General features: G+C 41.6%; 1 protein-coding gene and 1 long non-coding RNA gene across 8 annotated transcripts in view; one reads left to right on the top strand and one right to left on the bottom strand.

The window, feature by feature from the left end:
* Positions 1–20,541, top strand: part of wake (ankyrin repeat and fibronectin type III domain containing protein wide awake) — a 103,978-nt gene extending 83,437 nt beyond the window's left edge. For 3 of the 7 annotated variants that reach the window (XM_086908593.1, XM_086908595.1, XM_086908594.1), the window contains 10 exons: positions 6,694–6,831; positions 7,191–7,269; positions 10,635–10,738; positions 13,287–13,547; positions 13,650–13,952; positions 14,219–14,658; positions 14,746–15,125; positions 15,231–15,837; positions 15,942–16,736; positions 17,714–20,541. In XM_086908593.1, coding sequence (XP_086764719.1) covers positions 6,694–6,831; positions 7,191–7,269; positions 10,635–10,738; positions 13,287–13,547; positions 13,650–13,952; positions 14,219–14,658; positions 14,746–15,125; positions 15,231–15,837; positions 15,942–16,736; positions 17,714–18,049 — 3,443 coding nt within the window. In that variant the 3' untranslated portion in view covers positions 18,050–20,541. Of the gene's footprint in view, positions 1–4,429; positions 5,930–6,693; positions 6,832–7,190; positions 7,270–10,634; positions 10,739–13,286; positions 13,548–13,649; positions 13,953–14,218; positions 14,659–14,745; positions 15,126–15,230; positions 15,838–15,941; positions 16,751–17,105; positions 17,185–17,713 lie in introns of all 7 variants that reach the window. The other 4 variants (XR_015292217.1, XM_031916987.2, XM_086908597.1 and 1 more) reach the window with 4 other exon arrangements.
* On the bottom strand, positions 334–1,197 carry LOC147657526 (uncharacterized). The gene is made up of 2 exons (XR_015292283.1): positions 1,034–1,197; positions 334–624 (listed from the first exon to the last, which is right to left on the bottom strand). It is a non-coding gene; the product is annotated as an uncharacterized LOC147657526 (long non-coding RNA).
* Positions 20,542–23,672: the final 3,131 nt, after the last annotated feature.

Raw genomic sequence — 23,672 nt, forward strand, 5'->3', positions numbered from 1 at the left:
ATTTAGAAATATAATAAAATTAAAAGAATAATTATTTTTAATTCTGCCAAGAAATATATATATATGTACGTGAAATCACTAAGCATTAAGTTTAATTATTTCTAAAAAAAAATTTATATATTGCGGAATATTATTCATAACAGCATTAACATCGAGCTTAACGCTTGATGGCTATTCGCACGCATATACGCGCCATGTTCCATAGCTAAATTAAAAATAATTAATCTATTTCAATATACGATTTTAATTCTAATTTTTATATCAATTATTTAATATTTAATTAATAATAAATTATTTAAAAATAACGGGCTGGAAAAAGATAATCAAGAGAAATGAGAGGAATATTTTTTAATTACTCGGATAATATTTCCAGATGTTGTTAACATCGTGTTTTCGTGATATCATTCATTAAGTATGCGTCTTGAGCATGTTCGAACCGCTTGACGAGCGGAAGAAGGCGTTCGCCTCCTGGTGTCAGAGAACCGTAGTTTCGCGCGGGAACGGAAGTAGATTGCTGTTTATCGTAGACGGGTCTCAGATAAGGAGGACAACGCTTCAAAAGGATCCATTGTTAGCGTTTCCATGACTGGCAAGGGTGTTCTTCGGCCTAATTACCCCAGTTTCCTGGAACGACGCGTTTTAGGGAAAATAGAATTTCATTATAATAGAAATATTCCATCGAAAAGACGATAATTCCGTTTTCATCCTATATATTGAATTTTTGCACGTAATTGATTCACAAGTTTATCACTATGGGATATTTTTTCGTCAAAAAAAAAAAAAATGATGTGCTCTTCTCTATGAATCGTTTCTCTCAACGATTCGTTAACTCTCGATGGTTTGCAGCGCAATTCGTCACGGAACAACGATATATTAACAATGTCAGTGAACGGTAACTCCACGAATTAAACGAAATAGATCGTGATAGTTTATCGAAAAAAGTATATCGAGGACGATGTTATAAAAAAGGATAGAGAGAATTTAATTGCTATTTTCAAGCTTTTGTTACTTTTTTCCCCGTTAATATCGATACCTCTTTTAAAATATCAAAGAGAACGCGTGATTATTCGATTTTTAATCCGACACATCCGAGCCAAACGTAGCTTGTAAAAAGATCCGTTAGCCGCAAATCGCTTTTTCAGGATTTCCGCATCACTGACAGCGTGTTGACATTTGTGCAGAGATAAAACAGTGGACGATCGTTTAATCTATTTTTCTTCTTTTCACTCGTTACCCTTCCCTCACCTCCCTCGCACGATCACCAGGATCAACGTTCCGTTCAGGACCTGTTTTTATCGCGAATCCGAGTTTTACCGCTACTTTGAAGTTACGTTTCCCTCCATTTTCTTCCCTTTTTTTTTTCTTTCCTTTTCTTTTCTGACGCGTCGCTTTCACGTTCCAATGGCAGGTTTATTCGTCTCATCTTCTGTTGGCAAGAATGCGCAATTTTCTGTAATGTAATCCACTTTCGTCGCTCGGAGCTTTTAATGGACGCGAAAAAATTGCTCGAATGTTGCTCGAACGAGGAAGAAATAGTAAAAGCTCTAATTTCCATTCGCCTCTCGAGGAAAGTAATATCTCGGGATTGAAACGCGTCCGAAGAAATCGATGCATCCAAGCCGTTCTTCTATTTTAAAAAAAAAAAAAAAAATCTCTTCTTAACATCGTTAACCTGAAAAATTGCAGCTCACGGTACAACCTAAAACCGAAGTTGAAACACGTGGATAATCGGAACGAGTTAAAAAATAATAAAGCAATATCGAAGCGTTGTCAAGGTCTAGAATTTCGTTCTTTGGATCCTGTTGGAAAATCTGGCCGTGCGATCGGATCTTTCGTAATAACAATCGTGAGACGGTAATCACGAAGGAGAAAGGGGAAACGGATGCGTTATTAGTGGTTATTAGCACAATGGACGTTAAAACGAGAGGAAGTTACTGGCGTATACTCTTTTCTTTCTTCTTCGCTTTTTCCTTCCATTCTCGAAGAAGTTTCCGATTGAAAAAATAATGATTAAAAGAAGAAGAAAAGGAGACGAGAAATATTCTTTTTCTTCTCCAATCCTTTTTTTTTAACATCGATAATCGATTAATTTCTTCAATCTCTACGACGTCAAGGGATCGAATCCACACCCCCACACAATTTATTTACTTCTGACTTTAATTATCCCATTATCATTTCGACGAGCCGTAATTACCTCGTTAACTTCTAATGAACTTCAATCTGTATCGCAAGAGACGATTTTATTCCTCCTCTCGATCGATACGATACACTCCTCCTGTTTCTTTAACCGCGCTCATTCTCCAACATTTCCCTCTCGCCCCCTATCCTGCACTTCGAAATTAACAATTCGAACCATCTGCCCGCCCATAATCGCCCGTCTGCCGAGTTTATCTAATCATTGACGTACTTATAATATCATTTCCGTCGTTTTGTTTAATTTGCACTTGCCTCTGCTCGTTTCTACAACTCGATTCTCATATCCCTCGAATTTTTTCTTTTTTTTTTTTTTCTTTTTTGCGTATTACTTCAACGGCTTATCGCGTCTACGTTTCTCTTTCTCCGTGACTCCGTTTGCTTTCCGATAAAACTCTCTCTTCCCTCTCGATTTTCCCTACGCTTATATTTGCAAGAAATTTCTATTTGGTATTCAAACCGAGGGGTTCTCCATCGACAACAAACAGGCCACTCTATCGATCCCACGTGGAATCGATCCACGGAAGAGGAGGAGGAGGATTCGGATTCGCTCGATCCTCGCCCTGATGGTGAGAGATGTGTCTTCTTCTCGGGCTTACCGATCTATTTATTTCGCTTTATTCCGCCCACCCGTTTTATTCGTTGACAAACTATCCCGTCCAATTTACAGGTTTCCACGCTGTTTCCAGCGTGGTTTATGGGCAAAGTTCGCCACCTAGTTGCTTTCTTGGATAACGGGAACGATTCCTTTTGAGCAGCTTTGTATATCGGTGAAAAGTGTTCGATCCGTGTGCGATAAAAGCGTTTCTCCAGACGCATTGTCACGTGTTTGTATACCATTTACGATAACGGTAAGGAGAAGTAAGGAACACTTTTTTTTTTTTTCTTTTTTTTGGGAAGATTCTCGAAACATTCTCGTTGCATAAATTCGTCCTCGTTCACGCTTCATATCCTTCATAAACGTTCAAAATTCAGTTTCGATTGAATGAAGTTATAACGAGGGATTAGATATCTTCTTTCGGAATTTCTCTCGTCCCCATTCATAGCCCAAAAATTAACCAACCGCGAGACAATTGCATGATAGCCTTATAAATTTCGTCCCTATTATCGTCCATCATATCTTCAATAATCATAAAGAAATCGTTACGGATCCCTTTATCTCACGAATTACGCCCCATCAAATGCGAAGTAACTAGATATTTCTGGATAACACTCTCCCCTCCCGTACTACATACTTCTCTCCAAAATTCGTATTCGAAGATCGAGAAATTATTATATATACACGTCTCTTCGAGAATAACAGAGGCGAGAGGATGAGAGAAATGGAGACTCCTCTTTCCTTCCCCCGTTCTTCTTGAACCCCTTAAACTGGCATCATCGTTTGGAGGATCAGGCTCCGCCCTTACAGTATCGAGATCCGAGCAAGCCACGAGACCAGCCACGGACGCTGGCAATAAGTTTGATTGGGCTAACAAATTGTCACTCCCGTCTCGAGGAGGAAGAGGCGACGTTTCACTCCACTTCTTCGTAATAGGCAATTGCGGTTGGCGCACTGGAATCGGTCGTGTCCTAAGTAAATAATAAAATCGTTCCTCGCTCGAGCCAACCAGTCCATCGTGCGACACGCGTTCATACGGGTTCGTTCGTTCGGATAAAATCCTTTTGGTGGAAAATTTCACCGCGTGAATATTCCGCGAAATTGGGGATCGCTTCTCCCTCCTCCCCCTCGAAATTTCACGTTGAACGTTACGTTCGGTGAATAATTCAACGGTTTAGCGAGCTCGAAGGGCGCTCCATTCTCGAAATGGAGTTGGACGCAAGAATTACGTGCGATTTCGGATGGGTTTGAAACGGGTTATTCGTTTTATCGTTGCATTGATTTCTTCCGTGCATTTCTTTTCTTTCTTTCTTTCCTTCTTTCTTTCTTCTTTGCTTCGATTCTTCAACGTTTATCTTTCGTTATCGGTGTTTTTTTCTTAACGACGTCGTAAAGAGACGGATATTAACCTTGATGAGAAACGAGAAGTGTGATACGAAGGTGATTTCGGTACGCGTTTATATCTTTGCAGAGGAGTGTATATGTGGTATATGTGGTATAGTTGGAGATGTTAAAAATTGTTATCCTCTTAGCTCCGTTCGAGAAAAACGTTGATCGTGTTTCCGTTGAATGAAACACTGCCCCGGGAAGAGTTAAATCGTGCCTTTACATACATGAAAATATTCGTCGATTTTTCAGCTTTATCGAACCAAAGAAGTAGCAGCTGAAGGGTATCCAAGGAGAAACGAATCTGAAAGTCTTCCTTTGCCAAAGAAATATACGAGTATAATATATATAAATTTATACAAACGATCGAGGAATATATCTTATCGTTCCTTCCTTTCTTCTCTCGGAATATTCTACGGGAAAGTTCAACGATTACGAAAGAAAGAAACGTGCGGATAGAGTGAAGTCGGCGCGAGTGATTTCGTGATTGGATTAAATTTAAGATAGAATTTAAAGAAAAAAAACTTGGAGAGACAAAAGACTCTCTCGTAGGAGGTGAAAGGGATCGATTGGGGGAGGGGGGAAAAAAAAAAAAAAACGATCAAAAGATCCTCCTCCAGATGAAATTTCGCAAATTGTCCACGTCCAGCCCGAAAATGGAATTGCTCTCGAGGCGGTCGTCGAGCGACAGGATGTCGACCTTGAAACGGTCGAGGTCCTTTCGAGCATCGATGAAGCTGATGTCGAAGCTACGTAGCCGGGCGAGCATGCGTTTGAACGGTGGTTTCGATTTCTCTCCGGCCAGTTTGCAACGTTCGAAAAAGAAACGACCGAGCCTGATCGAGGAGGTCCCCCCCAATACCGCCGAGGAGAACCCTTCCATCGAGGATCGAGGTCGTTCGAGGACCGATAACGAGAACACCGTTCTTCCGGACGACCGCCTCTCCGAGTTCCAGTCGCGAAACATCGCCGAGGAGCTGAGCAAATTGCGGCTTGCAGGACACCCGACGACGGAGAAAGATCGCGAGGGGAATGGCGCGAAGAAGTGCAGCGACGCGATCTCGCCCAAAGTGACGACGCGTATGCTTCGTTGGAAGAGCAACGTGCAGGAGGAGGAGGAGGAGGAGAAAAAGTGTCCTTTTCCTGCCACCACAGGTGGCCACCACGCGTCCTACGAGAACCCGACTTTTCGCCTCGACGCCTCCCTCGACTCGTCCATGTCCGCTTTCTTCTTCGAGGATTCGTATCGCGACGAGGACCGCGTCGCGGAGGAGGAGGACGACGAGGCGTCGACGATGGTGGATTCGAAGAAAGGGGGAGAGTCGGGGCAAGGTGGGTGCGTGTTGTTCCGGGACGATTATCGGGCGACGAAGGAATTGGGGCGCGAGAAGAGTGGTCGGGCCGTGTTCACCGGCGCGAAGGCGAGAAGTTTGTCGGTGAACGACGTGGTGGTGGTGCGGGACGAGGTGGTGGCCGCGAGCAGCTTGGTGTTGAGCGCGGTGGGGTGTGTGGAGGACGCGTCGAAGGGAGTTGGGAAGAGTTCGTCGGAGAAAATTAGAAAGACGTCGGTTTGCTCGTCCAAGTCGTGCAGGATCAGGACGGTGGACAATATCGCCAACTTTTGGACGAACGCACGGGGCGGCAGCTTTCGTAGCAAGGTCTCGGTGGGGAGGAAGAAGTCGATGAAAGAATCGAGGGAGCACGATTCTATGGGTCAGGATAGGGTACTCGTTACGACCATCTCTGGATCAAGTACGGCCCATCAGGTTTCTCTTTTTTTAATCACTTTCCACTCGAATCTCCACCCTATCGAATTCTCTTTTTAACGAATAGCTCTCGGTCTCTTGGCCCTAGAAGGGAGAAGAGAAAGGTCGTACATCCGATTCCGCGAACGAGAGTAAAGATCCAAGGAATTATTTCCCTTCGATGCAAATTATCGTTTATTATTCTTTTTTTTTTTTTCTCCCCTCTCTTTTCTCGACCGCTTTGTTCGACTACTCGCGAAGCGCATGAATTCACAGGGAAGGGGAGGAGGAGGAGGAGGAGGAGGAGGAGGAGGGTGAGGTTTTGAGGTCGAAAGAAAATTGCACGATAGGACAAAGAAAACGTAATAAGGGAGAATATATTCGACTTTGAGTCACTTTGCAAAGAAAGGATGTTTAATTAAACGCGTGCGCGCGCGTTGACGAAAAGAGAAAAGAAAATAAAAAAATAAAAAATTTCTGCGCGCAGATTTCTTTGGATTATGCAACAGTTTGCCTCGTCACAATGAACTTATCCCGTGAGGAGGATAGCAAGTTTGTTACGTTTTGTAAACGCAAGCGAAAATTCTTTCGCGTCCACTTACGTCCATAGTTCCTTCACAGCTTCTTTACTCGTTTCCTCGCCGTGTGTGTGTGTATATTATATATATATATATATGTATGTATGTATATATATATATATATACCTGTTGTTGCGATTTATTCTCTTTTTGTTGCCCTTATTCAGCCCCTTTCTCGTTTGTGTTCACGCAGAGCTGTACTCTTTGCAAGGGATGGAGTTCCTGGAGGGTTTCGGGAAGAAAAAACAGCAGCCTAATCAACAATCGAACAATATATCGTCGGTGCACATCAATCCCCTTACGGCACAGTCTCTCAACATACACCTGCATGGTATCTTTTATTTTCTTTTTTTTTCTCTCTCTATTTTTTCATTGATATTCCTTTTCTCTCTCTCTCTCTCTCTCTCCTTATCTTTTTATTTCAAATCGAATTTTTTCTTCAATTTGAAAAATTTTGTCCTTCTTTTCGTTCGCCGTTCAAGCTTTTAAACGTGTATTTTTTTTATTTATTTTTCGGTTTGATAATAAATCAATTGGTTGTTAATATTTATTCGTGTAAAGAGAGTCGCGACTTTGTTCTTTTTTTCCTTCTCTTTTTCTTTTTCTTTCATTAATTTGAAACGCTTTGAAAACGGAGAATAATATTTTCTATCGAAACACGTTTCATACCGTTCGTTTTTCATTTTCCAGCTCTTTTCGCCGCGGTGGAGCATGGACACCTGGACAAAGCCAGAACGATTTTAGAGTCGACGGACGTAGACGTGAACAGGTGAGTTTCCCTGATATTTCACATTTTCGGTTAGATTTCATTTTGCTCGATCCGTTGACACATCCACGCTCCACTTAAAATCGTACGTGTAAAACGCGGATACGGCGGGTATCATCATTTAATTAAATACGTGGATACGGAAAACAAGATGTAACACTTTGAAAATTGTAGGGGAGGAAAAAAAAAAAGGAATAACGCGATGATTTCAGAGGCGAAGAATCGGCCGAGTGGCACTCCGCGTACAATTGTGATGTAGGTTAATTGCAACTCTTAATTAATTTGACCGACAGTTCCAGCTCGAGAAAACTAAGCCAATTAACGTAGAATTGAACGCTCGATTTTGGAAATCAAGCATTCGAAATTCTTCCTCTTTGAAAAATTTATAGTCGATAAACTATACTTTTTTTTTTGAAAGCAACAATCGTCTGTTATACTCGTTTATATCGGGTCGATGTGTATAACGTTCGATGGACGAATATCTTGGATTTTTCACGAAAAATTGAAATCTGAAAATCGACTCTCCATTTCTATCATTTCCGAATAACATTCGAACATTTCAGAATTATTGAAAGGGAAGTTTTCAGAGTTTTCGTTCGAAAAAATATCTGTCCCCATTCGTTTCAAGGGTGGTCGATGCTTCTAAATCAAATATTCGTTCGTTTAGAACGTTTAACGATTTACGATAAAACACCGTTGATTTCGAAAGTTGCGTGATCGATCAGTAAGAAAGTAAAAAGTATCGTTCTCGTTGGGCCAACGTTGGTTAGAAATTTACGAGGAGAATTCGAGCTCTTTACTTTCCAAAAAAAGTTCTGCTCCTTGGTTCTCTGCCACGTTGCGTTGGCGTGGCAGAAGAAAACTCGATTCACCCTCTCCTACACATATGTGTTTATGACCCAGAAATGTGTTTCTTTCCACGAATTTCGCTATGTCGTTGGAAATATTTCGACCGATCCAGAGAATCTCTCGTTGCACATTTTCTTTTAATGCTCTTATAAATTCGATTCGTTCACGGGGATAAAATTCCCGACAAACATTCTCAAAACCACGTGTTCCCACGGAAGAGAAAGAAATGGAGAATCACGAGGAAGCGAAGAATAGAGGGCCAGTTATCCTTTTGTATATTATTCATCGATCTCCATTTGCGTCGAGCGAAATGGAATCCATTTGAAAATAGAACTCTTGAGAATTGTTACTTCCTCCACGATTCCATTTCAAAATACTCTCGAGAACAACTCTTAATCTCACTTTCAAAACCACTTATACACTGTTAAATACGCGCAAAACTCTGGACAATGACAGATTATGCGTGATTCATGAAAACGATACATACATATTCGATCAATGGAAATACACGTGTCGAACTTTTTTTGATTCCAATTACGAATTACTATCTCGGGTAATAAACGTGTCAAAGACAAAGGCGCAACGAGACGAGGCAAGCCGATAAAACGATATTGACTCGCGTTAATTGGCGTTGGATGGAACATTGGCGGGGCACAAAACCACTTATACCTGTTAAAAACTCTGGATAATGAGAGATTATGCGTGATTCTCAAAAAACGATATATATATATATGTTTGAGGATCAATGGAAATACACGTGTCGAACTTTTTTTGATTCCAATTACGAATTACTATCTCGGGTAATAAACGTGTCAAAGACAAAGGCGGAACGAGACGAGGCAAGCCGTAGAACGATAAATTATAATTTGTCGTTGCCTTGCATCCTATTGACTCGCGTTAATTGGCGTTGGATGGGACGTTGGTACGTTGGCGGGGCACAAAGCCCCCGTCGCACGCATTTCGTCGCGTTACACGGTTCCTACATTGTAATCGTATCGATCCGTGACATAAGGCTCGTTAGATACGTAGCAATTCCCAACAATAATTAGATTTTATCGAGTAAATGGACACCGTCGTTCCTCGATACGTGTTCTACGCCAGATCTCGGCCATTCATCCCCTGCACGTAACCTATTTAAACCGCAGCTTACTTGGATGCCTCGTCGATTTCGCCTCGAATCTCTCGAAATCTTTTCTTCCCCTATTTCGCTCGTAACGATTTAAAGTTTTGGACGATTAGTTTTCTTGGTAATATAAATCCGGAGGCGCGGCTGGTTTCTGGCGTTAATATTTCGATAATTTATCGGCTACCCGTCGAAGAAACAAGAGTTTCTTCTCGCTCGTTTCTCAAGTTGAACACGGAAAAAAAAAAGAAAAAGAAAAAGAAAAGAAAACTGAAAGTAGAACGTAGCGGGGAGAGCGTAGAAATTTAATAAAGCGATAGAATGACTCGAAGCTGGAACCACTCTCCCCTCCCTTGTTGGAACTCGAACAACAACGGAAGAAGAAGCGTGCAAACAATTTCCAAGTTCCGTATGTACTTCGTATCCGAGGAAAAAGGGTGAAAGTTCGATTGTTATCGGAACGAGGAAGAAATTACTCTCGATACTTGTTTTCCACCACGCTTGTTTATTCGCTATTCACTCGCTACGCGATCGCTAAATTTCGATCGACTGTGTTCGATCCCCGACGAATTTTCGCGCGAGACTTTCGATGGAGAAATCGAATAACCATGTGAATTGCGTTTGAAGCCGGTGTACGATTAATCGTCGGTGAAGCGAACACCGTTCGCGATAATCCATTTCCGTCCGCTTCTCTTTTTGCGTTCACCCAGTTTTCACCTAATGGCAAAAGCGGTTCGTTTATCCAAGAACGAAATTGATACCGATTACCATCCGGAAATAGGCGGCGGCGCTCGTTTATTTTCCGTTCGAGCGAACACGATTCGAAACTTTGCCACGTAGCATTCGGATTTGTTTCGACTCGTGATCGTTCAACTCGAATCTCGAAACACGATGCGTTATTTTCCAATTTGTTCATATTTTAATCGTGATTCGTATCCTTTTTTTCAACCATATTGATACAAACATACCCGAAATTATTATTCCAACGAATTTTATTTTTCAAAAAAAAAAAAAAAAAGAAATCTCGTATCTAAAAAATATTTATATATCAACCCGTATGCACTCGTATGTCGCCGTATTTACATTAGCAAATATACGTATGATATAATTACACTCTAGGAACTCTCGTTACTTGATTCATAACCTTCTTAAATATAAATACGAGTGCAAAGGGTGAAATATCGATTTATATATAAATATTATAGAAAATACTCCAATTTTCCACTATTTTTCTCTACAATTTCGCTCGAAGATAGGTCGTTGGATATGACAAATTATTCCTCTCTCTCTCCCCCTCTCCTTCCCCACCCGGAGTCACTTTTACGGCGATTCGGTATTAAATCGCGCAATTAATCTTTTGGGCACGAGTAACGCCGAATATGAATTGGATTTTCAGCGTGAACAGCGACGGCCTGTCACCCCTGGATGTTGCGGTGCTCAGCAACAATAGGCCGCTTGCAAAAATGCTGGTCGCGTTCGGTGCACAGGAGGGTAACCAGTGTAAGTACTTGGCCAATTCAATGTGCGAATCTTTCATTTCTCCTCGCCACGCACACTCGCCCATCTCGATTTCCGATCTAAATTATCGCTACATTTTTACCGTTACCATTCCACGATGCGTGAAATTCTTCCCGTGTTTATTATTTATTACCAAGTTTTTTTCACCGTTCATCATTGTTATTTCTTAACAATACGAACATTTTGTTTTTTTTTTAATCGAAGAAGGAACGACGAAAAATTTATCATTTTTGGATAAACGTACGTTTTTCTCTATTCTTCGATCCGATCGGATTCTCTTTCTCTCTGTCGTGATAAATGGTAGTCGTGGCAGGAGGAGGAGGAGGAGGTGGTGGTAGAAAAGCAAGTAAATTAAAAGCGTTTTGATCGATCCTTTCTTTTTCTTTTTTTATTTCGCGTGCAAATGTTTGTTTCACGCGGGAAAAAAAAAGAAGGAAATACAAAAAGGAAAAACAGGAAGAATTTACGTATATTTACGTGACAAATGTTTCGAAATCGTGCATTCGTTTTGCATCCACGGAAATAATTGTCTCTGGCATTAATTGGCTCGCACGACAGAACACGACAATAGCGTTCAAGATGAAAATTACTCGATTAAATTTCAAACTCGCTGAGTATTGTATCGATGAAAAATCACGATTGTCGAGCGATATTATTCGAATTGAAAGGAAGAAAAAGAGAGAGGAGGGGGGAAAAAAAAGAAAGAAATGGTAGAACGCGAGGAGAGGAAAAAACGAGAGGGATTTTTTAGCGGTCGGTGCAGAGGAGGTACTCTCTCTCTCTCAAAAAAAAAAAAAATAATCGATTGGGATGGGATTCCAATTAGGATTCCGCAGTCTGTAATAAAAATGCCGTGGAGCTTTATTGCGTTTCGGCCGCGGTGGGGAAAAAAGGAAAAATAAAAGTGGAGAAATGCGACGCGTGTGAAAAGGAACGAGCAACTTTCCATCCGACCTTTCTCCTCCTCCCCACCACCGATTCACCATTGTAATCGCGACCGTGGAATCTGATCGATAATCAAACTCTTTCGTTTCGTCTCCTCTCCTAGATTTCTATTTCCCGATCTTTCCGTATCAATCAACGAAATACAACCGCTGTTGCGTTATCGCGTTTTGATCCCCGAATAATTATACATACTCGTCGTTTACGAGATTGATCGATCGACATTATGCATGGATTTATGCGCTTGTAAATAACGAATCGACGAAAATTCAATGAAAATTCGGGGCAACAATCGGGGCTCAAATTAGCGGGTGTTTTCGGCGGTGATTGTGGCCGAATCCGTTCCCCCGTGTCGATGTTAATTCAATTAACGAGATGTGCTCCGGGAAATTTGATAAAACGATACGATTTCGGGGGACGCGATGGAATTCGAATTATTGCCGCGAACCTTTTAAACGTGCGAATTTGTCCAGTGAATATTTCCCCGATCGAATATATTTCGTTAAATAATTCTATGCCACGTCCAATTTCCATTCCATCCCGATATTTGTTTCTCCCTCCCTCCCCCCTCCCCACTTCGTTAATTTCCGTGTAATTCAGTTTCGCTCGTTTAATATTATTCGTCTATTAAAAGGTTATATAAATCGTAACGAACTCCATTGGGCCGCCATTTAAATAAGAAAAGAATAATCTTTCTTATTTTTGTCATTCATTCCCTCCCATTTATCCTATCGTGTTCACATTTTGTAGAACATTTTGTCAGGAATTTTCAGTGTCAGGCATTAAACTCTCTCGAGTTAAAATCTCCTTTTTTCGGAAGAATCGGAAAAGTTGATCGGCGAGTTGATTTTTTCAAAAGTTCGTATTTTCGTTGAAATCGGAGAGAAAGGAAAATAGAGATCATTTCATCGTGGATATATTATTAATACGCGTGTCGCGGAAACGCATATCGAAAGTTGTAAACCGACTCGTTCTGGGATAAAAATTGGCTGGACGGAAAGTGGAAATCGATACGATCGTATACGGTGGGCACAATTGTGGCGAAACGATCGCGATACGACCGTCTGCGCATTTTACATTCATAAACATCGGGCTACGAGTGAATCGACTCAATTAGTGGCTGCATGATTTTTGCGCGATTCTCTCTCTCTCTCTTTCTCTCTTCGATCAGACAAGTCTCGTTGATTCGTGTAATTGTCTCGATTGTACGTGTATATCCTTCGCGATTCCTCTTTTGAATTTCGTCTCTTCTTTTTCTTCTCCCCCCCCCCCCTTATTTTTATTTCATAATTTTTCCACCAGTTCCAAATACGCAGCAGACATACAGACAAACATTGTTAAATTGTTCCCTTAACAAAGTCTATTCACGATGCATGCAAACACCTATTGCGAAAAATTGCGAATTGGGTCAAGCCACGATCACCTTGTTTCCATCTTTTAATCCGCGATATTATTGCCAACTATAGGGGAGATCGTAGGAGTTAATTAAAAAAGAAAAGAAAAAAAAAGTATAGGAATTGGAATTTATTTATTATTTCAAGATTTTCGGCGGGATGACAATTTCTTCTTTCTAATTTTCATCCAACAGTCAAATCTCCGGAGTCCCTGGGCAGTCATTTGGCCTCGTTGCTGTTGGAGGCGGAACACAGAGTTCAAGAACTCGGCGGGAGCACTTCCGGTAGCGGCGGCACTACCCTTCTCGAGCCACCGACCAGTCACAGATCAAGCTTTTCGTCGCAGCACAACAATCTGACGGGATGCGGCGGTAGCGCCGAGGACAAGCAACTCGCCTTGTGGGAGAGAAGAGCTAGGGCGCTTCGAAAAATGTTGCTCGGATTCGATCAAGCGAGTGAGTGATACTCATCCTCCTTTCCTCGTTTTCTTCTTCCTCGTTGCACCACGAGAAAAGATGAATGATTCGATACGTGAATTGATTTCACTTTCGTTCCAGGACCACCAGACATGCCCTTCTTGGTGGCGGTCGACGTGACGGGGACAAATTCGGTAACGGTGAGATTCCAGGAGCCAGATTCCCACGATTCCCCTATCTGCACGAAATTCAAGGTCCAATGGAGTGTGAAGGAGGACTTCTCGGTGATATGCGGAGAGAGGGAGGTTCTAGATATGAAGCAGAGGGAATGCAGGATCGACGATCTGATTCAAGGGCAGAAGTATTATTTTCGAGCGGCTGCCGGCAATTTGAAGGGTTACAGCAGGTTCAGGAATTCGACTCCTGCCCACGTGACACCCAGCAGTAAGAAGATAACTTTCCAAGTTAGGGAAGAACGCGTGGTGGATCGAGGAATGCGTGGCAGCCTAAACGACCGGGTAGCCGGGAATTGTAGAACGAAATCGATGTGATCGCGGGATTTAGCTCGCGTCCATCCACGTTTCGCTCGATTGCATTTGAATCGAGTTAAGTTTAGTATTTTCATTGCGCGCATACCGATCGTTACGTCACGAGTTCGGAGTTGGAACGAAAGTTGGGGTAAGGGTAAAGCACGCGAAGTATTGTTCCAGGTTGGAGGGACATCGATGGCAGAGTGCCAAGGTTTGCCGGCCGATTGGAACAGTTGAACACTTTATTCACGGACATAAGACGGCCGGAGTACACCCAAGAGACGCCGGCCGTGCAAAGGCGTAATCACAAGAAAAAAACAACGATAAAGCAGCTGTTCACGGCGACGAGCAAGTTCCAGAAGAACTTGAGGCGCGGTGTATTCCTCGCCTGCTTGCTCTACCACGAGGACAAAGTGTTGGTGACGAACGAGGATTTCTTGCCTGTGATCGAAGTCGACGAGACTTATCCTAGCTGTATTTACAACGATTTCCATTGGCTTATGAAAGTTGGTTGCACGTGGGACGATGTTAAAATTCTTCGCCAAGATATGGAGAAAAGTCACAGCAGCTCGACCAACCACTTCAGGATAAAACTTTTACAAGCTGCCGCGCAGATGCAGGTTTGTCTTTGCTATACAATGTCTATGCTAATGTACAAAATAGCATAGAAATGGACAAATTGTTTAATTTTCCATATTGCGTTGCAGGCAGCACTGTGTATACAGGATCTTGGCCAGTTGTATCATAAACCTATTAGAGATGTTCAAGGGACATTGGTTTTCTCCACGGTGAATTACGTGAAATCGCCAAAATTGATCTCGGTGTTGAACAGCAGATGGCTGCCGCTCAGCAAAGTGACGAAGAAAGTCATTATTCACGAAGACAGTAACGTGGCGGATATTTTAATAGCCAGTATACAGGAGCAGATGACTTATCATCAAGTTAGCAGCATCAAATTATCGAAGGGACTTTATCTCGGTTATTTGAAGATGCAGAGTAGCGTCGATCTTATTCAAGTTGTCGTACCCGCGAAATCGCCTAACGTTTTGCCTCATTGCAAGATCCGTGACAACCCGCACGTTTCTGCGTGAGTATCTGCGTAGCATCCTCGATGAATCGTCATAAAATATCTCTTAGATAGATTTATTTCTCGCCTGTTAATCGTTTAATTATTGCTTATCGTTTCTTATAGCGAAGAATGGGATTATTTGAAAAGGATAACTCGTATTCACGCATCGGACGCATCGGTTAAAGACTGCGAGGAAAAAGAAAACGTGACGAACGAGTGCCAAGGTACAGAACAGCAAAAATTGTTTGTCGATCTGGTCGCCGCTACGGCAAGACGTTTGTTCAATTACATGGAAATTAGCCCCGAGGACTCGTTGCTCCATCGACTCTACGACGCCGAAGTTATCGATCTGACTCACGATGTATCCTTTCTGATCGCTGTGCCACCCGCAGAAACCGCTTGCTGCGTGCCTGGAACCAGAGAAATCCTTCTGCAACGTGGCGATCTTCTCTCATTGCCCATTCAAGTATTTGAAATGGTCCATCTAAATACTTATCAGAAGGATGTGATCAACAGATACTCAAGATTAAGTTGCATTCTGGAACTCGACACGGCGCAAGCGCAATACAACCACAGAGAAGCTTTTAGTTCTCTGGAGTTGAGCGTGGCGAAGGATAAATTGGCCAGGTTGCAGGATCTTCAGACTCAAGTAAACACCGTGTGGAAAGGGGCTAGGTGGCTCATAGATGTGATCACGTTCGCTAGAGATCGAGGATTTTCGCAGCAGAGCGTAAGTTGACCAAATCCTGTGATCTCTGTAAAAAAAAAAAAAAAAAAAAAAAAAAAAACACACAATTATCCAAAAATCCAATCATCCATAATTCGTGACTGCAGGGCTCGTCGCAAGTTGGGATTTCGATGAAGCATTTGCTGAGCCTCGACAGAAACAAAAGCAACAATAACAGCAACAGTCTGAAGAGGAGTTTGCTCCAATTACCGCCACGCGATCCGAAGTTGGTTAAGTCTAGTCCAGGTCGAGGCAGTTGGCCAGGGCCTAACATGTCCAATTCTTCCTCGAATCTACTCACCACCGAATTCAGTAAAAGCGAACAACAATTGCCGAGCGGCCAGTACATTCGAAAAGGCAGCAACACCTCGAACGTGTCGACCGGCTCGGAACCGCCGAAATCCTCGCTACCCATGAGCAGCACTAGCAATCTTAGCAACGCGACCAGCGCTGGCAGCAACAACCATCTGGTACCGTTGCAGAACACCAGGTTACCGCCTTCCAAATCCGAGGACACCTTGATCCTAACAAAATACAAGCACAGCCCTAGAAATAGGTCAGCTACGATCACATCCGCCTCGGCCAGCACCAGTCCTCTGCTCAGCATAAAGCCCATCATCTACGGTGGCTCGCTCTTAAGCGTGTCAACAGCAATGACGAACACGACGAGTCTGTTGAGCGTGAGCAACAACACCAATTCCGATAGTTTGCATTCGCTCAGTAGCGATGAATATTCTACCCCCAACTCGAGCGTCTGCATCAAGAGCGGACACGCGAAGAGCAAATCGACCAAACCCACCGCTAGTGTCGCGGCCACGGCCACTGGCTCGTTGGAGAGTCAATTGGAGGAGGAGAAGGACGAAGCGACGATGATGCCGGCTCCTCTGCCGGGCATTCTTCAGGTATATGATAAAAGGTCGCGTTTAACATTCGCGTGTATTAAGTAGAAATTTAGAGTTTGTGTAAAAAGAAAGGGATGAAGGCAATGAAGTAACAGGATTTGGATCCTAGAGTGCGTTAAACATCGTGACACAAGACATTGTGACGAGCGTTGCCTCATTCCCACAATTTACAATTACGGGCAACGTAATGGTACATAATAGAGATCCTAGCTAGCGTACAATTTGTCACGATTGTTTCCCCCTTAGACTTAGAGGAATTATTCTTTGCGCAAGCTTAAAATAACACTTATTCCAATTCTGAAACCGCAAAGCTTATTATTACCTTTTGGAGAACCGCTCATTGAGTTTAAATAATATTTTTCCTTGTAGGGAACACAAGTCTAACCCGATTGTAGTTAAAAACAGCTCACTTGGTCTTCTAGTGCAGACCGATGTAGCAGACATATGAGTAAGCCGTCACACACCGCTAAAATTTCAGTGCTTGTTTCGCTCAGATTTCGCTTTCCAGATTACGCTTTTCTTGTGTTATCAATTTATTAAGCAAAGCATGAAATTTCGTCCGAGCTTTAAATAATTATTATATTATAACACAATTGTTTCTTCGTGTTTAATCCAGGTATATAATTTTGCGAAGGTAAATAAAACTTTCTGATCTGAATGCGTGCATACAATATCTCTTTATCTCGTATATCATTTTTAAATCGTTATTAATATTGGGTAAGCGATTTTTTCTTTATTCCTTTTTTTTTTCTTTTAATTTTTTTTTTTTTTTTTTTTTTGTAAATACTAACTTATACTTACTTAGTTTATTACACTCGTCGTTAATAACCAGCCAGATGCATCGAGCAACGTACTGTCACTGCGCTGCCACCTAAATGTCACTGCATATGCCGATTTTACAATGCGGACAATTTGTATTTGTATCCGAACTATTCAAAAGGCAGAATCTAATTGGAAATTTTGGTATTTTTTTTCAGGTTTACGCGGCCTACGAAACCGGTCTGGCTTCCGGAACCAGCCTCAAATTACACGTTACCCCGAGGACCACAGCCAGGGAAGTTGTGAATCTAGTTGTGAAGCAGCTGAATATGGCGGTAGTTTTAAAAGGCCAAGAAGGCCCTGTTTACACGGCTGACGAGCTGCCAAATTTTTGTTTGGTGGCCGTGATTGGTGCTAGGGAGCGTTGCCTGAGGGATGATTTCAAGCTGTTGCAACTTCAGAACCCCTGGAAAAAGGGTAGATTGTACGTGAGGCAGAAACAAGACGTCCTTGCAGCCCTTGAGCACAGCAGCAAGCATACCGCGTATTTATAGCATAAGTAACGAAGGGAAAAAAAATAGAGAAAAGGGAGAAAATGTGATTGCGCGGTTGACGTTATCCATTAATAACATAAGAAACGTCGCGTTTCTAATTAATAATTGGCGATCAAAAGCCAAAGATCACTTAGTGCAGATGCATTCTGTGTCTCGTAAGATTTAAGATTAGTTAGATAAAGTAAATATTTTTTTTTTTTTTCTTCTTTTATATTTCTTTCCTATTTTTCGTTCATTTTTAATTAATACAGATAATAAGAAAGAAAGAATAATATGACAGGTCTTCGATCAGTTAACGAGACACAGGATACATCGAGATGTATGATAAAACAAACGCTTGACTACACGAAAAAGTCGTTTCAGTTGTATCTTTCGAGGCTCTAAATAAATTAAATACACAGTAATTAGGGAATTAGGGAAATGAAAAAGAGGAAAGACGATCGTCTTAAAGGGCGTACCAGAGTACATTCCAATCAAGTTTCGATCCGACGTAATGTAATTTCGCGCTGATGGATTAGAATAGCGTTGCAAGAAAGTGGATAATACTCAAGGTATATCGTATTGTTATATTTTAGATATCGATCTCAGTGTTTCGCTCGATATATGTTATCGTTTTGCACGCGTCTCCGATTATAAATTCGTCAGATGCTTAAGAGATCTCATTGTTATCCCAACAATTCGATGTGTCCGGATGTGATGTTGCGCAACATTCGTTCTTTCTTGCTACTTTTAATTGCAAATTATTCTCGTTCTTTCGCAAAATTGTTTCGACAAAAATAAAATCTTGGACACGTCGAATGAAACGTCGAGAGCACAAACTTAACGAGGAACAGAAAAGATTTTATATTTTATATTTTTGAAATATCCATCTAATCATATCCGAGAATTTATTTCAACGAGTAAATTCTACTTGTTCATGCCTTTGATTCGAGAGACACGATTTCTTCTCGATCGATCTTTTCTGCGTTTCTATTTTCATTGTTTATTCAGACCCTCCACGAAAAGATTTTTCTTCGTTTATTTTCTTCTTTTCTTGGTTTGCAAACAATGGGAACAATGATTCAAAGGCGTCCTGAATATTATATAATTGAAAATCGCTAAAAAATTTATCATTAATATGGCGACGACTGGGACAGATCACGATTAATTATTATAATATTAAAACATAGACGAAACGTGATTCGTATATAAAAGAGGCTTATAGACTGTTGCGTAGAAATAAAAGAAAAAGTATTATTACGATTACTAAGATTTTTATTCCCGCCGAGATTGCGCGAACAGCATTGTTAAACGAACGTATTTCTTATTCTTTAATTCTTGAGTTCATGTATTCTACTACTACTACTACTACTACAACTACTACATTGATTATTTGTTTCGCGTTCTTCACGCAACACGTGATGTTTCCTGTGTCTTATTTGTAGAATTTTTCTTTCCTTCGTCGAACGAGCGTATTTCCTTATTATTATTATTATTTACTTATTTCGTCAGAGAGGAAAAGCGTGACGAGATCGATTTTGAGTTATCGACTATGATCTTGTTAAAACTCGAGGCACTCGTGGACTTCCTATTAAGCGACCTAGACGACGCGTTGGTGATAAATACGCACGATGCAGAGCAGATTGTAAAATATACCCTAATCGCATGATATCACTGTTCGATATTTGGTGTAGCATACGATATTTTAAGATGATCCTAAGGGGAAAGATGATCAACAAAGATTTTTCATTTATATAAGTAATCGAAGGTTGAAGACCACCACGAGATATACCACAAATGCGCAAGACTCGTTGTATAGGAATCTTTGAATTTTTGTTGTATATTCGAGGATAGTGTAAGAAGGGTTTGCATCGCTGTTGGATCCGTCCTTTATCTCTAATAAACGAAACATCAAAATTGGATTCCCTTCGGTTGAACATATAATTGAACAATGGTATCATGGGGATCGAGGGGCCATCTAAGTTTAAACGAGAATATACAATGCACAGATATTTTTTTATCGAGAAAACAAAAAAGAGAGGTAGGGAGGGAGAGACGACGAAGAGATGAAAAAGTATTTATACTATATTTTGCCAGAGCGAGTACTCGTTACAGATTTAATCGAGGAATTCCGCGCACGGAAATACGAGAAATCTGTCCGCAGAGTCGAGCAGAAATATAACTAAGCAGAGACGAAGTTGTGTGTAATGAGTGGCAAAAATAGAAAGAAGAATGCTGAGAAAGATCTTTAATAGAACGCTAGAAAAATTTATTATAGCTCTACCTGAGTGTTTATCGATGTTGAGTGTAAAATAATCATATAGCAGTTAAGCGTTATTGCGGGAGGAAAACGAATTTCAAGACTTGAGAAGCTCTGATTTTCCTCTCAGATCGGGAGTTCCAAAAAAAAAAAAAAAAAAAAAGAAACGAGAAGAAAGAACGAAAACTACTACTTGTAAATATTCAAAGAAATCTATGTATGTATAAAATATAAATGAAAATTATCGAAGAAATCGAGGTCGATTATTCTCAAACCAATATTGGATCATCACGTTTTATTAAGGGAAGGGAAATCCATATTAAATTAATTTTCAAAATAACAAATATATCCTTCATCTTCTTGATTATGACAAAACCGGATAAAAGAAGCGAATCGAAATTAAGTTTGGAAAAAAAGCACGAGTAAATTGTATTTTACGCTCCTTTTTTGATTTCCGCGTTAGTTGATCCGATTGTACAAAGACTCGATAGATTTTATTTCATTAGGCAGTGCAATAACTCTCGAGAAGAGGCGAAACGAACCCGGAACCCTCGCGACCGAGAGTCCCGCTGACCCACTTCCGTCTCGTTTCTCGTCTCGTCTCGTCTCATCGAGCCACCTACTCCTTATTTATCCCCCACCTGGGGCAATTGTGCACTCCGGTCTTCCGGCTAGTTCCCAAGAGGAGATCCGTGGTAATGAAAAACCGTCGGGGCATCCCCTCCGAGCAGTGGCGTCCCTCGTACAGGCCAACGTTCTTCTCTCGACGTCGACATCGATTTCTTGCCTTCATTTTTAATAACGTGCCTGGATCCTTTTCACTCCCGCTGTGGTAAGTCGACCACGAACTGGACCACCGAGGTTTTGTAAATAAAAATTTAATAAAAAATATCGTTATTATTCTTATTATTAGAAGTACGAAGTTGATAAGTTCGAGGCAAAAGTAAATTAATTTAACGTCGAGTGAAATTTGTCGGAATTAGAAATTTTCTACGTTTCAATCTGCTTGCGGTTGATATTCGTATCTCGAGATATACGGGTCGAGACGAACAAAAGGCTGGGAGATTAACGTTGGAATCATTAATCACAGTCGCAATTGCCTCACGATAAAGAGCAACCGCTAGGCGACTCGAGCCGGAAGCTCGGTACCGTATGCACCGAGTATATATAAGTAATAATCTTTTTTTTTTCTTTCCCCCCCTCCATTCTATTCGACGACGACGAACGATAAGAGATACGAAATATTCTCGAGAGAATACGATTGACGTTACAAAGATAATTTTCGATTATAATCGAATTTCGAAGAGGAAATTTTTCAATTTTATCGTCGTCTTTGTTTTTTTTTTTTTTTTTTTTTTTTATTAACAGGAGCGATTATTACGATGATTAGATCGTAATTGGACGAATTGGAATAAGAAGAAAGGAAAGGGGGTTAAATAGGATAAATATCTAGGAGAAGAGGGGTGTAAAAGAGTAAGTCACGCTGCAGTCACGCGGACAAATTTGGTTTTGTGGGTGCATATACAGTTAATAGTCATTGTCGGGAAGACAGAACCGCGCGAGGTGATTGGCTGACCCGCACTCCGGATTCGCCCTCGGCTGACCCCGTTGTTAACTGACCCACTGACGATACTGACAGCGGGATACTCGGTTCGCGTCGCCTCGTTCCTCCGCATTGCGCTGCCTCCAAAAAATACATACATTTTCCGATATTTCGGATTGAAAATTGTTCTAAAGAAAGATCCGGATAACAGGAGAATAATTATCACACTAATTGGATAATCGGAGAATGGAAGGAACGGGCGTTTCGCAAGAATGTTGTAGATATCGATCGAAATTTGAAACTTTTTGAAGGGAGAATAATAATTCTATCCTGGTGAAAATCCGTTTTCGATAAAATCACCGATAAAACAACATGGCTTCGGCCAATTTCCCAACATGGACGCCGATAATAACAGGATGCCGAGTAAACTCGAGCAACGAAGTTCTCTTCGAAACGAAAAGGACGCATCCGTGTTCACGCGTCTTTCGATCGATGGATTACGACATGCCGCATTGTGTCGAGAACTGTTCCCGGGGCTGTCACGAGAACCGAGATTGCCGTAATAATTTGATTGATATTCGCTCTTCGTCGCGCAGAAAACGCTCTCCTGGTTGGCTCTCTTGCTCGACGTGGAACACGGGAAGCCGTGAGGAAATTAGAATACGTGAGACGAATAACAGGAAAATTCTGACGTTAGGAATCTTCGAGTCGAGTTGTAAAGCTGTGAGAAATTGGACGAGAGTAAGATACAAGTGTTGTTGGAGAGAATGGAATTTTGGAAGGAAATTTTGATACGAAGCATCGCGGATGCTGACACGAGACGAGAGAGAGAGAGAGAGAGATATAGTTATACCGCGGACGACGTTAATGCGAAACAGTAGGTCAACTCGCGTAGAACGAGGCTAGAACCTCCTGGCAAATCCGGTGTCAATGGGATCGATTCACCCGGCATCGTCGCTCCAGTTATTGACAGGGAACTGGACCGTCTAGTTCTTTCTCGATCGCGCTTCTTGCATCTCTTGCTTGATCGAGGCTATGAACCTCGAGGATGTGAAACAATTCTTTGTGGAAAGGGTATCCAATTGCCCGGATCTCTCGCCTCGGTTTCCACTCTATAGCTTCGAGGAACTCTTAATATTTTTTTCTCTCTCTCTTTCTCTCTCTCTCTCTTTTTTCTCTCTCTCTTTACGACCCGAGGAGTGGTGCTCGAAACACTTACTTTTTCTTTTCTCTCTCTCTCTCTCTTTTTTTTTTAAGCGTTCTTTTCACGCTTCCATAACAGACTAATGATCGGGCCGAAAGAATTTCTATTAAGAGTATGCACCTGTTCCTCGCGACGAATCGAGAAACATTTTTAATTTAATTAAATGATAATCCAACGCCCAAATTGTAAAATTAAAATTTCTTGGAACATAGTTCTTCATCCGATTAGGTTATGTTTTTTTTTGGGGGGAGGGAATACGTGTTGAATTGAATTTTATACGAAGAAGAGGAGCGATTGAATTTTTCTTTTTTCCTTTTCTTTTTTTCGAGAAAAATGAAAGAAAGACGACGACGACTGTTGGATGGCGATACGAGGTGCCCTAAGATCGGCAGAGGGCTCGATTTTACACGGATCTTTCAGGCTAGCGTACACGTGTACCAACCGTGTTGCGAAAGACTTATATGGGACACAAGGTCCGGCCGTTCGCCAGTCGAATTTTTACCGATCGAAGGTTAGGTTTCGCAGTTGGGTCTGCGTACCGATCTGTGGCCCCTGCATGCCCTCTCCCTCCTTCGCCAATGTCCCCGTATCACACTGAGTGTACAGTCAGTTCTGCTATCGCGCTGCTTTTCCTTAA

The sequence above is a fragment of the Apis florea genome, unplaced genomic scaffold, assembly GCF_048593485.1.
Source record: "Apis florea isolate Af1SG1 unplaced genomic scaffold, ASM4859348v1 contig_3081_pilon, whole genome shotgun sequence".
Classification (NCBI taxonomy): domain Eukaryota; kingdom Metazoa; phylum Arthropoda; class Insecta; order Hymenoptera; family Apidae; genus Apis; species Apis florea.